This window comes from Mandrillus leucophaeus, unplaced genomic scaffold, assembly GCF_000951045.1.
Source record: "Mandrillus leucophaeus isolate KB7577 unplaced genomic scaffold, Mleu.le_1.0 Scaffold544, whole genome shotgun sequence".
Classification (NCBI taxonomy): Eukaryota; Metazoa; Chordata; class Mammalia; order Primates; family Cercopithecidae; genus Mandrillus; species Mandrillus leucophaeus.
The window spans coordinates 548,992-564,264 of NW_012105853.1; the positions used below are offsets into that span (position 1 = coordinate 548,992).

Below are 15,273 nucleotides of genomic sequence, written 5' to 3' on the forward strand. Positions count from 1 at the left end.
CGGCGCGGCCGAGGCGCCCGGCGCTGGTGCAGGCATGGAGCGCTCGCAGAGCCGCCTCAGTCTATCCGCCTCCTTCGAGGCGCTCGCCATCTACTTCCCGTGCATGAACTCCTTCGACGATGAGGACGCAGGTAAGCGCGCGGCCCGTCCCCAGACCCCCGGGGTGTCCCGGGATCCTGGTCCGGAGGCCCCCTCCCCGACCCTTGCGCCCTCCTTCCCTCCCCCAACGCCCTGGGAAGGCGCCCCCAGGGTCTCCTTCCGCACCCACGGGACCTCAGGGTCTCCAGGATGCGCTGTCTTCTGGCCTTGTCCCCCAGGGACCCCAAGATCGTCTGCATTCACCTTTCCCGCAGGTGGGCCCTTTGGGTCGCCAGGACCCAGCTCTCCCTCCTCACCTGCGCCTATTGGAGGCCCCTTGCCTCGTCCCTGGATCCGACCCGCCACCCTCCCCGAGTCTCCTGAATGTGCCCACTCTTCAAGCCCGGGGCTTTGGCCGTCCCACCCTGGGGCTCCGACGCGCCCCTCGCCATTGGAGGTGGCGCGCAGACCTTACCTCTCCATCTTTGTCTTGGCCGCATCCAGAGGATCCCTGCCCAAGACCCCTGCCCGGCGCCCGAGGCCTTGAGCGCCCCCAATTGTCTCTCCTCTCCTTTCCTCAGGGGCTGGGGCTCCAGACTCCTGCTTCTTATACGCCTGGGGCAGACGCAGGGGAACCGGCCAGGTGACGGCCTTTCCTCCCCTCACTTCCCAGAGAGAGGTGTAGGGCAGCGCCAACTCTACACTTGTCCGCCCGCTGGTGTGTGCCCCTGACCTCAGGTGCTCTCGTCCCTGGAGTCGCCTTTCTTGGTGGGCTGAAGCCGGCCACCATCCAGCGGCTTGAACCTCCTCCTCCCAGGCCTGCGCACAACCTCAGCCAGAGGGAGGGGTGGGGAGCTGTAGGGAAACCTACTCTTTAGGGCCCTGGGACCCGGCAGAAGGAACATGAGCGCTCGGGATTTGGTTCTGGGGTGAGGAAGGGAATCCACCAACAGGTGGGGTAGCTAGAGGGCTTGGGTGACAGTTCCTCAAAGAATGCCAGATTGGGAATCGGAATCAGGTTCCAGTCTTCATTCTCTACTTGTTAGCTGTGACCTTGGGCAAGTCATGCCACCCCTGAGCCTGGATTTCCTCATCTCTGAAATGGGGATCATCGTATCGATGCAAGGCTCTGTATGGTGTGAGGGTGGAGTTCAGTGTTTTGTGAGCTGAAAATCCAAGAGTATTTGAATTCAGTGGGGGCACAAAAGAGAGGAGCGTATGTGCTGGAGGAGCAAAATGGTTTCATGGGCACTTTCAAGTCTCTGAGGAAACCATGGACTGTCTCTCCCGAAGTGCATGTCTGCACCATCCACAAAAGGTAGCCTACGGTTTTAGGAAGTTCCTGGGCCCAGGTTTAGACTTAGTCTTTGGGGACCCTTGTCTGATCAGCCTGGCAACCAAGGTTCTATCATGGGATGAAGTGGTGGTCATGTCTTCCTGCCTGTTCTTCAGAAGAATTTGTTGACTGGTGAATGATGGGTGAGGCAGATCCCCAGTAGACCTATCTTTCTATTGACCTGGAGGTGGGGATGGGGGTAAGGGTGAAGATGGTTGCTGCAGAGACATTTTACCATTTTTACAAGCACCATTTTACAGAAAAAAACAACTGAGGCTCAGAGATTTAACTTCTGCCTTGATGTAGCTGAGGGAGGTTGTATTATTATTCTGGACAAGGCAAGGAGGGAAGAAGTAGGGGCCTCCCCAACACAGTAGAGTGGTCAGCAGGCCACTTGGGTCTCAAGAGCCGGTCTGGGCAGGACCGTGGGTTTGTAGGAGCATCAGAGGCAGGAATGGTTTGGTTTTTCTTCAAACCCTGTGTCATGGGTCAAACACCTTGGTTATTGCAGGCTGCAGGCAACTTGCTCTGGTTTCACTTAAGTCAGAACAGATAACTTCATGTAGTATTAATGATATTTTTAAAGGTCCACTCATGTTTGTTTTTTCCAGCAGGCTTCTTGAAATTCGTTAGTGTTTCACTTGGAAGAGACCTAGAAATCATCTTGTCTATCCCCTTTTTGCCCGCAAATGGATGGGGGGGTGTGTGTGTATTTGTGTGTTTGTATGTGTGTGACTGAAGCCCTGGAATGGGGGGGTGTGTGTGTGTGTGTAATATATCCCAAGGTCATCTAGTGAGGCAGCCACAGAGCTGAGACTAAAATCAGGTTTATGGTTCTCTTTCCATTAAACCAGTAGCCCTCCCTCTGAAAGAGGATTTTTAAGAAATCCAGACCTCACTTTGTAGAAAATATTTCCCAGGTGAGGAGGCCTGGGGGCGCGGCTGGTGACCAAGAGTTTGATTTGGGCATCTTGTGCTCACTGTCTGTTCTTGAGGGATGCTTCAAATTTGGGAGGGGGAGGGAGAAAGTCAACTTTCATTTCCGGAAGAATAATAAATGTCTGGTGAAAGTCGGAAGTAGGCAGCGTTGTGTTGGTGCTTAATTTCTCTCGTTCTCCTTAAAGTCATTAATTTTCTCCTAAAAAAAGCCTTTTGGATTTATTCTTTTAGAACAGCACTGCGCTGAACTGATTTCTAAAAGCAATGGAATGGTCCCTCCCATACTGGACACAGGCGTGGCTCCACCTGCCTCTTCTCCCCTCCCTCCCCTGGTCCTCTTAATGCCTATCTGTCTCTGCTGGCTCCGTCTCAGAAATGTGTCCCTGACAGGCCTCCGGCTCATCTCGGAGCCTCCCCTTTGTTGCTGCTTCCAACTCATGTCGAATGCATCTTTTTCCAACCAGACTGAGCCAGAGCCATCTTCAGGGTTTAGTTGCCATCCTTTTGCTAGTTTCCTGAGAAATGGTGTGAGAAGGAGCCTTTTTCTTATTAGCCTTAACTGGGGCAGAGCTCATTCCTGATTTGGACTTGAGATCCTTGGCCACTGGGGTGGGCACAGGAAGCTAAGCCTTCCTCACACCTCTTTCCACACCCTGTGGGTCCAGGATGCTGGTCATTACTGGTTCCTAGAATTCCTCTCAAGGGTTATCTTCCCTCGTGCACTTTGAACTTATTTCATGAGATGCTCCTTTTGCCCTCTTTCACAAGGATGCTGGGGCTTTAGGGAAACACGTGCTTGGGGGCGTTTTTGTGTGTGTGTTTTGTTGCCCAGCCTTGTTGGCACTGGGTTTGTAATTGGGGAGGAGTTAGACACGTGGCCTCAGTTTCATATCTGTAAGGAAGAAGAAAAATAATAACATGGACTGCATAGGGTTAACATTTTACAAATGATTACCTTTGTGCGAGACATATTCCCAGACATGTTAAATATATTAACTCATTCCTCATAGCAAGCCTATGAAACTGCCATCCTGTTAACATCCCCATTTTCAGATGAGAAAACTGAGGCACAGACATACTAATTTCTTCAAGGTCACTCAGCCAGGAAGTGAGTTAATGAAGCCTTGAACTTGGGCAATCTGATCCAAGCATCTGTGCTTTTAATGAACTATTATGCTGTTTGTGCTGTGCAGAGGTCTTAGTACAGTACCTGGCATGAGGTAGGCTCTCAATACATGTTAGCTGTTATCTGTCTTGTTACTGAGAAAGAGTTGTTTCTGAACATGACCATAGAAAAGAATGTGGGTTTGGGGAGGGGAGAAGGCTGATTCTCAAAATGCTAGCTTTATAATTTTAATATAATTGCAATACTTTTTATTGCAGCGTTGTAGTTATTAAGGTAGAGCTGAGCCCTCCTTCTTTGAAGTGGCTTAAACATAGGGATTTGGGGGACTCGCCTGCCAGTCAAGAGGGTGGGGAGGATTTCAGCCACTGGTTCCCTGCTCTTCCTGACCACTTCATTTGCACCAATCACATCTACAGTCCCAGCCCTGACACTCTGCCTTGGGGCCTAGCTGGGGAGCTGGGGTGTCTCTAGTTTCCAACAGATGCCAAAGGGGGTTGTTACATCAGGGTCTGGAATTGAGCATGGTGTTCCTGAGCCTGACCAAGTGGTTTCAGCGTCCAGTTCTCCCCCTCCCGCCCGGGAGAAGGGCGGAGAAGCTGGAGCAGCCAGCTCTGATTTGCCCATAGGATGGAAGCTTCGATCCAGCGCAGGGAGGAAGTTGCCATGGCAACACCAGCCAGCTACCGGTCCCTCTCCTAGCGGTTTGGGCCACATCTCTGGGCTGGAAAGCCCTTCCCAGCACCACCCTCTTCCGCTCAGACCAAATCTGTTGGGCTGGGGGCGGGGTGGGATAGTGAATGGGATCCAAAAACTAGTACCACAGCGCCCCGCTCCCCATTTTTGGACAGAGGGGAAATATAGGGGGTAGTCTGAGTACTTCTGGGTGATGAGATGGCGATACCTATATCCTGCCAGACAGATCCTGGCAGGGAGAATCAGAGTTCCAATTTCTCCCCACACCCCCAGGCACCTGGAGTGACCTCACTGGAGTTCTCCCCCTCCCCCTTTGTTCCATTTGGCAGAGTTTTCTTTCCCAGACCAAGTGCTAACTTTTGTCCTTGAAATTTGACCTGAGCTTTTTCTGGGAAACAAAATGTCCTGCTGTCTCACCCCTTCCCTCTAAGATGGTGGGAATGAATCCTTCAGCCCTAAAAGGAGGCTGGCTGGGTGGATGAGGGAGGAGGCCTTAAAATATCCTTCATGATCAGGACCACATGGAGGCATGAGGTTGCCACTTTGAAGCCTCCACTCCCATCCTCACCCTCCAGGGCAGGACATTTCCTATCTCCCTTCTTCTGACCACACCCCCCTTCCCATTTTCTTAATGTTTTCAGAGCTGAGCAGAACTCTTCTAGATTTGGATAACTGAAGCATGATGGAAAATTGAACCAGTTGTTCCCATAGTTCAAGTTGAGGGGTGGGGTGAGAGTATGGACACAAACCACTTTATTTATTTATTTACTTTGAGGCAGGGTCTCACTCTGTCGCCCAGGGTGGGGTGCAGTGGTGCGATCTCAGCTTGCTGCAATCCTTGCCTCCCAGGCTCAAATGATCCTCTCACTTCAACCTCCCAAGTAGCTGTAACTACAGGCGTGCACCACCACCCCTGGCTAATTTTTTTTTTTTTTTTTGTAGAGACGGGGTTTCACTATGTCACCAGGCTGGTCTCAAACTCCTGAACTCAACGATCCTCCCGTCTCAGCCTCCCAAAGTACTAGGATTACAGGCATGAGCCACCATGCCCAGCCCAAACCACTTTATTTTAATCAAATTATCCTGAAAGAATGATCTTAGAAAAATCAGGTGCATGAGGATTCACCCCTTACCCCATTGTACAGATCACTGGTCTGCAGGTCTGCTCTGGTGCTATCAGAGCTCTTTCCTTCTCCTCTCTGTCCCTTAGGCACCCCCTTCCCCATCCCCAAGCCCCCAGACTCCTGGCTCCAGCTTCCTCGGTTTGCAGCTGCCATAGGCCCACCTGGTTCTGTTTGGTGGGAAGGGAGAGAGAGGTCCATCTACCTTGTTTCCCTTTCAGGATGCGGCTCTGTGTCCCTCCCCACTCCCCGCTAGAACCAGAGGCAGAGCCAATTCCAACTGAAGGCTGAGTGGGGGTGCGGGCAGAGGTGCGGAGGAGAGCGAGAATGGAAGGAAGCCTTCACCCTCTGCCGACCCTCTCGCCTGTCCCAGGGACTTTTTGCTACTTTGCCTCCTCTGTGTCTTTCAACTATGGCCGTAACAACCATCATTTCGTCGTGTCTTTTAAAAATTGCTGGAAAGGTGCCACTTTCGGTGAATGTGCTCAAAAGGGTGCGGTATCTCCCCCACTATAAACCTTCCCCCATTCCGCGCTCCTTGTCAGTTCCACTGCCTTTTTGTATTAGAAAAATAACTGGGCTTGGATTTGAATCCGCTCTGGCTCTGACCTCAAGCAAATCTCTTAACCTTCCTGAGCCTCATCTGGAAAAAAAAGGGTTAATTATTTTTGTTCAAGCATCTCAGGATTATAAAAATAAAATGATTGATGGGCTTGCTTGGCTGTGCTCAGTGCTTTCTGTGATTGCACTGAATCCTATGGCAACCCAAAGGGGTAGCTGCTGTTGCAGATGTACCCATTTTGCAGATGAGGAAAGCCAGGCAGCTCAGAGCAGTTGAATTCATGACTTTCTCAGGTTGTAGGGTGGCAATTCAAATCCAAGTGTGTTTGACTCTAGGCCATCTTCTGCTTCTGGGCATGAAATGAGATCCTGGGTGAGACAGGACTGTGTAAGCTCCTGGGGCTATGCTTGTGCTGTCAGAAGAGCAGGTGACAAAGGCCTGGGTGTGATGTACCCCACCAGGGTCTAACACCCTGCTACAATCCACCCACCCGTCGGAGGGCCTTCCTGGCCATTGGTTCCTGGATGATCCCTGTCACAGTTGGCCCTCAGCTGCCATGGCTGCCTGGCCTCCTTGAAGAATCCAGTTGTCTGCCCTGGCCCTGGGGGCCAAGCCATCACCTGCCTCTCCAGACTGATGTAGGCCAATGCTGGATTATATTTAACGCTGTGCTATTTCCACTTGACAGCTCCAGAGCGCCATCCCCCCCTCCCCTTTTCTCCTTCCTCCCCCCTCCCCTTCTGATTCACTCGGAAACTGAGGAGGCTGATGTCAGCGCCTTATTCTTAGCCCCCGTAATTGTAACTGCATTTAGCAGTGCGCACTTCATTAACAGTTTCTGCGACGGGGGAGTGAGATGATGGCGTGGCTGGGCAGGGATGTGGATGGGGGTGGGGAGAGGGCAGCTGCTGCTGGGACCCTGGCCAGCTGCCTTCTCTGGATGGACCAGCTGGGCTGCTTCCAGGTCTGGCTTTCCAAGACTTCCAGTCTTGGAAGGACCCTTGGAGAGCATCTAGCCCATTTCCTCATGAAGCAAGTAGGGAAACAGGCTCAAAGAGGCGAAGTGGCTTGCCAAGGTCACATATTAAGGATCCAGAGCTTTGACCTCTGAGTCCAGGTTTTCTTTTTCTGGTATTTATTCATTCAGCTAGTATTTAATGAGCTGCTCAGTGTTGAACAATGTTCTAGGTGCTAGAGTGCTAGGGACATATTGGGGAACGAGTGAAACTGGGGTGGGGGAAACAGACAATTAATAGGTAACCAATTAAAGAATTCAGGTTCTGTTAAGTGGAATGAAAATGGAACGATGATGGGCTAGGAGATAATGTTAAGTAAGGTAGTCAGGGAAGGCTAAGGAGATGATATTTGAGATAAAGCCTAAATGACAAAGAGCCAGCAATGGGAATATGAGGAGGAAGAGTGTTCCAGGTAGAGGGAATAGCTGTGCAAAGGCTCTGAGTTCAGTGCGAGTTTGAGTTTTAGGGAATAGAAAGCAGACCAGTGTGGTTGGAGAGATGAGATCAGAGAAGGGGGCAAATTATCTCAGCCTTGTAGAGGATAAAGATTATCTGGTGCAGGAACTGAGGTCCAAAGAAGGAAAAGAAAAGGCCTCCAGCTGGGTGAAGTTATAGAGAGGCCAAGAACTGATGCCTCCTGAATCCCTGTTTTTTATGTTCCTTCGGCACAGATGGCTGTGCCTTTAAATGCATAACGCGGCTTCCTTTCACATTGTAGCTGGAAGGCACTGTGGAGTTGAGGCTGGGTTCTTTCTCCTCACCCTGCCTGCCTCCGCCCCTCTTCGACTCTCACCTGACCCAGACCGATGTAGGTGTGAGAGACCCTGGGGAACTTCCATGAATGGACAGAAAGAACATGGCTTTGGAATCCAGCCGATCTGAATTTTCATCTTAACTGCCACTTCTGAATTGTATGACTGTGGGCAAGTTGCTTCAACCCTGTGGGGTTCAATGTCCTCATCTGTAAAATGGGGCATAATAATACTAAAGAGGGTTATAGTGAGGAGTAAATGACACCATGCACACAACGCACCTAGCCCAGAGCTGGATGCGTGGAATAAGGTGTCCTTTGCTATGAGGATTAATGGATGAGAGTGTGTGTTTAACCCTTTGCACATAGTAGGTTCCCAGTCATTGGTAGCAGCTGCAGTTGTCACAGTGGCTGTTGTCAGTTTAAATGGGTTAGAGCAGGGCCGCCAAACTTGAGTGAGCCTCAGAATCCTCTGGAGGGCTTCTGAACACAGACTACTGGACCCACCCAGAGTCTCTTATTTAGTTTTGGGGCAGGGGGCACTTGAGAATTTCATTGCTAACAAGTTCCCAGGTGATGCAGATACGGATGCTGCTGATCCAGGGACCCTACCTCGAGAACCACTGGGTTGGAGGAAAAGGCTAGAGAGAACTGAAGGGGTCTTGCCAACATGGGATGTCTCCTGGCTCCTGATGTCTTAGATGCTGGGACATTGGGTACCAAATTCAGTCCTGGGTACGGTCTTCAGGCCCTCTTGTTTCCGTCACAGAGTCTGTGATCCAAATGAGTCTCAGCTGCTGCCTGCGTTGCGCCAGGTTTAACACATAGGCCCTCATAAAGCCTCCAGGAAGTCATTTGTACAAATGATAAATGAGTCAAAATGAGCAATGCATCAGGCCACGATATCATTGCATGGGATATTGGACCCAGACAGCTCTGGGAATTCTGAGGATTCAGGTCTAGCTCCGTTTTTGTCCAGCAAGAACAGGACATGGTCCCTTTTCTGCATTGGGAAAAGGGAGGGCTGTGTGTTAAAACCAGGAAGTTTATTTGAGGAAAAGCCTCTACTGGGAAGTAGTAAATTAAAGAAATCATCGATGTAAAGGGGGCAAAGTGTTGGGTAATGCTACCGAGGGAATTTACTGAGTCCATTTATTCAGATGTTTCTAAGAAAGGGGTCGCTGGTAATTTTCTAGGGAAGATTGGGGTCTAGCTCAGGTTGGAGGCAGGGGCCCAACCTTATGGTGTGATGAGATTCTCACCCAGCCCCATACAACTCAGAATGTGAAGACAAAGGCACTTACAAATAGTTTCCAGGTGGGACTTGTGCTAAACTGATGGGAAATGCCGTCTGTGAGGGGTGGCTTGAGATAGTAAAAATGAGCGGACTTGGGAGGCCCAAAGGCCTGGGTTTGCATCAATGGCCCTTTCTAGCTGTGCATCTTGACCGTGGTATGTAACTGATCTAAGCCTCAGCCTGTGCTTTGCAAAATGGAGTTAGAGATACCTTGTGAGAATTCGGGAGAATGTGTGTACAACACGTAGAAGACATCCAAGCGGTGGAAGCTGCTGCCTTTCGTCTTCCTGTAGACTTTGTAAAAATGATGTGATGTGCACATCTGGGTGGAGGAAGGATGGGATGGAGCAGCACACAGCTGGCGTCAGGCCTCCTTGCTCTGGTCTAGGTATGTGGTGTTTACTGTGTGCACCGTGGAGCCTAAAAGGCTGCGTTAGGAGTAAAGAGAGAAGAACTTTGTTCATCGCTGAGTCTCAGTGTCTCCTACACCCACTTTTCTTTGACTCTTTGGGCCTCAGTATCCCTGCCTGCAGAGTGAGAGTCTGGTGGGCTTGATTTAGATATACGAGGAGTCTCCCAGAGAAGGAAGGACACTTGTACAGGCCCCTCCATTTCCTCCTTTGTCTCCCTCAACTCTGCGGTAACCCCTAGATGGTTATTTTTCATCCCCAGAGCTCCCCCTCCTGCCAGTTTCTCTCTAGCTGATCTTTGCTTGATTGGTCCTTGGATAATTTTTAAAGTAAGTATTTTTTTTGGATTAGGTAATATATGCAGATGCTACAACATTTTAAACACATGAAAAATATCCAGTGGGAAGTGTCCTGGGCACCCCTGTCTTCTGATCCTCCTGTCCCATCCCTGGTACAAGCACTGTTGTCAGCTTTCATAATGCTTTATGCTGTTATTAGTGCTGATACCATAGATACATAGTAAAAAAGCCATACAGCACCAGAGGACATCCAAGGACGTGGCATCTCCCTCCCGCTCAGCTATCCAGTCCCACTCCCACAAGCCGCCATCACACTCTTTCAGGCTACCAGTTTTTTCTTATTTTCCTGTTTTTGAATTCTTATTGAGCACTGATGGCGGTGCCCATTGCTGTGCCAGGCACTGTGAGAGTTCCAGAGAAGCTGGGTTGCACCAGGCAGTATAGCATGGTGGAAGTAATGAGCTCCACAGCCAGATAACCTGGATTTGAATCTTGGCTCTACCACTTACTGGCTGTGTGACTCTGAGCAAGTCACTTAACCTCCCTGAGCCTGTTTCCTCATCTTTAAAATAGGCTTATAATAGCCCCTTCCCACCTCGAAGGTGTCAAGAGGATTAGACGAATAAATATTGGTAGAGAGCCTGGTACGCAGTAGAAGTGTCTTAAGAGTGTTAGCTGTCATTATTTTAGTTGGAAGTTCCTCTGAGGTCATCTACTGTGGCTATCTTAGTTGAAGCCCAGAGAGCAATCTCAATTCACCTGAAGCCTCGCAGGAAGTCTATGGCACTGATGTTTCTGGATACACAGCTCAGGGTCTCTCCCCATCCCCCGACGCACCCCAAGGAGCCATCATGGACCCTGCAGCACCTGAGGCCTCAAGTCTGCTCCCTTCATCTCCAGCACTCAGTGTTCCTAGTAAATGCCACCTGGAATCACCTGAGAGTGGGTGGAAAGATATGTCACTAATTGGGTCCTCTAATGAAATTTAGTTCCTCGCAAATGTCTGGAGCAGCATCTTTCATCAGCCTGGGTCCAACACCAAGACTGGACCAGGTGCCTCTGGGGCCCACCCAAGCCCCGGCCGAGCCACCCCCGAGCCATCTGGCCTCACGAAGCTACCATTTGTGCCCAGCTTCTACTGGGCATGCTTAGTCCTAGCAGAGGGACCCCCAAACTGGGCAGCTGGGCCCTGAGGGGAGTCAGGTGTGTGGCTCCAGCAAGGGAGAATTTTTTTTTTTTCTTCTGAGCTGGAGTCTCGCTCTGTCGCCCAGGCTAGAGTGCAGTGGCATGATCTCAGGTCACTGTAACCTCTGCCCCCTGGGTTCATGTGATTCTCCTGCTTCAGCCTCCTGAGTGGCTGGGACTACAGGCGTGCGCCACCACGCCCAGCTAATTTTTATATTTTTAGTAGAGATGGAGTTTCACCATGTTGGCCAGGCTGGTCTCAAACACCTGACCTCAGGTGGTCTGCCCACCTCAGCCTTCCAAAGGGCTAGGATTACAGGCATGAGCCACCACGCCCGGCTCAAGGGAGAATTTAACATGTACCTTCTTCTCTGGACTCTCCGCAGAAGTCGCTTGATTTTATAAAGAATCCAGAAAAACAGGAGAACTCTTCACGGTTTCCACCGTCTTAGCCTGAGACATGGATTTTTGTGCAAGTAATAGACTGCGGGAGTGCTCGCAGGTGAAACCTGCAAGAGAGGGAGAGGGAGACGCAGCATGGGGCAGGAGAAGCAGCAGCCAGACATGGGCACTTGGCTGCAGGCTAACCTCAGCCAGATCCTGGGGGGCTCTGGAGAATGGATGGCATGGCACGGTTGACTAGCCTTCGGTACTCCTATAGCAGGGTAGTCCCCCGAGGGCATAACTGTTGGGGCAAGGCAGCTCCTATGAGCTAAGGGCAGTTGTCCAAAGATGGGGCAGCTGTGAGCCGGCACCAACAGATACTCATGGCAGCTGAGTGATGGGGGACCTGCTTGGCATGAGGGATCTGGCCAGGGCACCGGTGGGGTCCACTCACCCACTCTCTGGGAACCCCTGACTACAGAGCGGGTAGAGTGGGTGTGCTCAGCTCTGTGCTGAGCAATGTCCAACCCTCATTTCAGGTCACCCTCCACAAGGTGGGCATAGTCATTACATTCGACCGTATGGAAATTGAGCATCTAGATGGACTTCTGACTTGGCCAAGGTCACACAGCTAGTGAGGGGCAGAACAGGGCTTCAAACCCAGGCCTGTTCTAACACTTGTGTTCTTTCCAGCATTCTGTACTATATTTAATGTTTTTCATGAATATATACCTGTATCTGGTGCTTCTTTCTGGACCTCCTTCCAAGTCCCTCTTTGGAGGGTGTCTGTCCTGACTTTCTACTTTGCACCTTGCAAACGTGAAGTCCTTTGTGTCTGACAAAGGATTTTAATATATTTGAACCTGCCTGATCCTCATGGAAAGTTGGCCGTGTATCCAGAGAGGTGGGCAGAAGCCCTAATAGGTGGCCTGAGGTGAAAGCAGAAGAGGTAGTTGATTTGTCATGGGATGAGCCCTGGATTTGTCATAAAGAAACCTGGATTTGAGATCTCATTTTTGCCAGTTTGCCAGCTGACCCTGGGCAAGTCATTCCCCCCTTTGAACTTTGATTTCCTCATTAGATGAACAGGTTCACAGCTGTAAGCAGGAGGTAACCTACAGGTGTTTTAATAATACTGCAGATATCAAAGACACATGACAAGGCTCTGACTGGGGAATGCGGGAAGGGTCTCAAACCAAGGCTGACCTCTGGCTTTGCTGAGGAGACAATGTGTGTGCAGAGAACAGCTTTAAATTAGGGCTTGTCTGTAAAATGGGAATAAATGGGCATGATGACACTTGCTCTGCTCTCCTAGTTTAGGTTTTCCCAGAACAGAGTCTGACACAAGGAGTCAAGTACAAGTATTAGGGCAAACTGCCTGGCACTGCCATTTTTATTAGTGGAAGCAGTCTAATGGAATTTTATATGCTTCATGTGGTTCACAAAGGTGATGGATGAAACCCCAGGATAGAAGTGAGGAAGTGAGGCAGAGAAAGAAGTCAGGAGACTGTGTGTTATCAGGCAGGTTACCTCGAGCGAGGGCAACTGGAGTTTAATCTTGCTGAGGACTTCTGGGGAGACAGTGCAGCACAGAACTCAGCAAGCTGCTTCTGTAAAGGGCCAGACAGTAGATATTTTAGTCTTTGCAGGAATACAGTCTCTGTTGCAACGCTTCAATCATGAAGTTGCAGTGAGAAAGCAGCCCCAGACGATATGTAAATGAATGGGTGAGCTGTGTTCTAATAAAACTTTATTTACAAAAATAGGCAGCAAGATGGATTTAGTCCGAGGCCCATAGTTTGCGGACTCCTGGGGTAAAACATGCACTTTAATTATCCCACCCAAAATATAGCCGTTCCCATCAGTCATTGGCTAAGAGCTGCTAGGCCAGATCAGAGAGTTGGCTATTGCCTGTTTTTCCAGCCTGCCATGGGCGGTAGCGCTCAGGCAGAGAAATGCAGGTGCTGGCAATAGGAGACTGGGCCCGGATAAGGGTTTAGGAGGTGAGGAATGACAGCATTGCTCACTCCAGCTCAGGGGCATGGCTTGTTTGACTATTTGGAGAATGTACTAGAAAGGCACAGGATGAACACGGAAAACAAATGTTGTATAGAGCCGATTAGTTGACTTCATATTTCCAGCTCTTCCAAGCACTTGTTCCTTCCAGGCAAAATCCAGCTTCTTCATATTTAACAGTCTTGTTTGAGTTTTCTCCCTCCATGCCTCTACTTGGGCCATTTCCTCAACTGGGACGCCTGATGTCTGCTTCTGCAGGGCTCCAGGATCACCTCCTCCAGGAGGCACATGCCTCTTCTCTAGGGTGGAGGTGGCCATTCCTGGGAGCCCCCGTGGTGTTTTGCTTTTCTCCGTCTCCAGTGCTTGCACAGTCTGGCTTTTCACTTTTTCACTGTCACACTGTGAGCCCCTGCAGGGCAGGGACTGTGTGATTCCCATCTGCATCCCACCAAGGGGGCACTGATTTGGGAGAGGCAGAGTTGAATCCCAAATCCCTCTTTTCCTCCCCTTTTCTCTCCTCTCCTTCCTCCCCACTCTATTTCCTTCTTTCTTCTCTAGTAGTTGCTCATGGCCAAGCCCTGTTCTGGTGACCTAAGGCAAGTCCAGTCTTCGTCGTCATGGAATTACATTCTGGTTTCTGGGGTGAGGGGAGGTGTTGGACGTTACACAGCTTGAAGGAGCAACTAATAATCCAATCATGCCTGTGATAAACAGTCATATAAGACAAGCACAGGGTGCCGGGAAAGGCCATAGCAGGAAGAACTGACGTGTTGGGTGGGGGGCACAGGGAGGGGGACAGCTCAGTAGAGACCTGAGGTGTGAGTGGCGTTGGCCAAGTGAAGGCAGGGCAGGGGAGGGGAGGGGTGAGACAGGATGCTGTGAACACAGACTCCATAGTGATGGGAAGGGGGATGGAATCCTGGACTCTCTGTGTGGCTGTCTCTCCCCCTCCCGCTCCCCTCTCCCCACAGATGGAAATAACTATAATTGCTTCTGCATGACAGAATTATGGATAGTTTTTGCTTTCTAGTTTGTGCTTTTTTTGTATTTTCCAGATTTTCTACAATGGGCATATCATGGTAAAAATTAACGGCTTCAGAGTCTGGAGACCACACTCTCCTTAGCTGCTGCGTGACCTGTTCCACATTATTTTTCACTTGGTGGTGCTTCTGTTTCTTTCTCTGTAAAAGGCTGATAAAGATAATTAACATGGCTTACATGGCACCCCTTGCATTCTGACGCTTCACTTCTATTCACTCATTCAAGCCCCAAAACTACTCTGTGGGGTTGTTTTGGGGACTATCCCTATTTTTTTTTTTTTTTGGAGACGGAGTCTTGCTGTGTCGCCCAGACTGGAGTGCAGTGGCGCGATCTCGGCTCGCTGCAACCTCCATCTCCTGGGTTCACGCCATTCTCCTGCCTCAGCCTCCCGAGTAGCTGGGACTACGGGCGCCTGCCACCACACCTGGCTAATTTTTTGTATTTTTGGTAGAGACAGGGTTTCACTGTGTTAGCCAGGATTGTCTTGATCTCCTAACTTCGTGATCCACCCGCCTCAGCCTCCCAAAGTGCTGGGATTACAGGCATGAGCCACCACGCCTGGCTGACTATTCCTATTTTATAGATGAGGAAACTGAGGCACAGAGACATTAGGTAAGTTGCCCAAGATCACACAGGGTCCAAGGCAGGATTCAAGTCCAGCTTTTTGGTCCCTGGAGCTTCACCACTTGGCTCCATTGCCTACCTCACAGGGTAGGGGTAAGAGGACACCTGTGAAGCCCTTAGCACAGTGTGTGGTACATAGTTAGTGCTCAGTAAATGTTAGTTCTTGTTAGTATTAGCAGTTGTGCAGGGGCCCTGAGGCAGGAATGGGCCATGGTCTTTTGAAAGCTATGTACCACATAGGGAAAGGGGTATGTGGTTGGTGAGGTGGCAGAACTGGATGATACTAGGCCTTTAAAGGTGAGGCTCTTGGGCTTGAGCTTAAGGTCAGTTGGAACCCCTCTTGGGTTTTTAGCAGGGATGTGACAAACTCAAATTTGGGGTTTGCCAGTCTTTAA

At 50.2% G+C, this 15,273-nt stretch overlaps 1 protein-coding gene across 3 annotated transcripts in view; it reads left to right on the forward strand.

Moving 5' to 3' along the window:
* Window positions 1-6: 6 nt before the first annotated feature.
* Window positions 7-15,273, forward strand: part of RIMS4 (regulating synaptic membrane exocytosis 4) — a 57,335-nt gene continuing 42,068 nt past the window's right edge. The window contains exons 1-2 of one of the 3 annotated variants that reach the window (XM_011997627.1): window positions 7-131; window positions 7,382-7,387. In XM_011997627.1, the coding sequence (XP_011853017.1) occupies window positions 35-131; window positions 7,382-7,387 (103 nt within the window). In that variant the 5' untranslated portion in view covers window positions 7-34. Of the gene's footprint in view, window positions 132-3,822; window positions 3,826-7,381; window positions 7,388-15,273 lie in introns of all 3 variants that reach the window. The other 2 variants (XM_011997626.1, XM_011997628.1) reach the window with 2 other exon arrangements.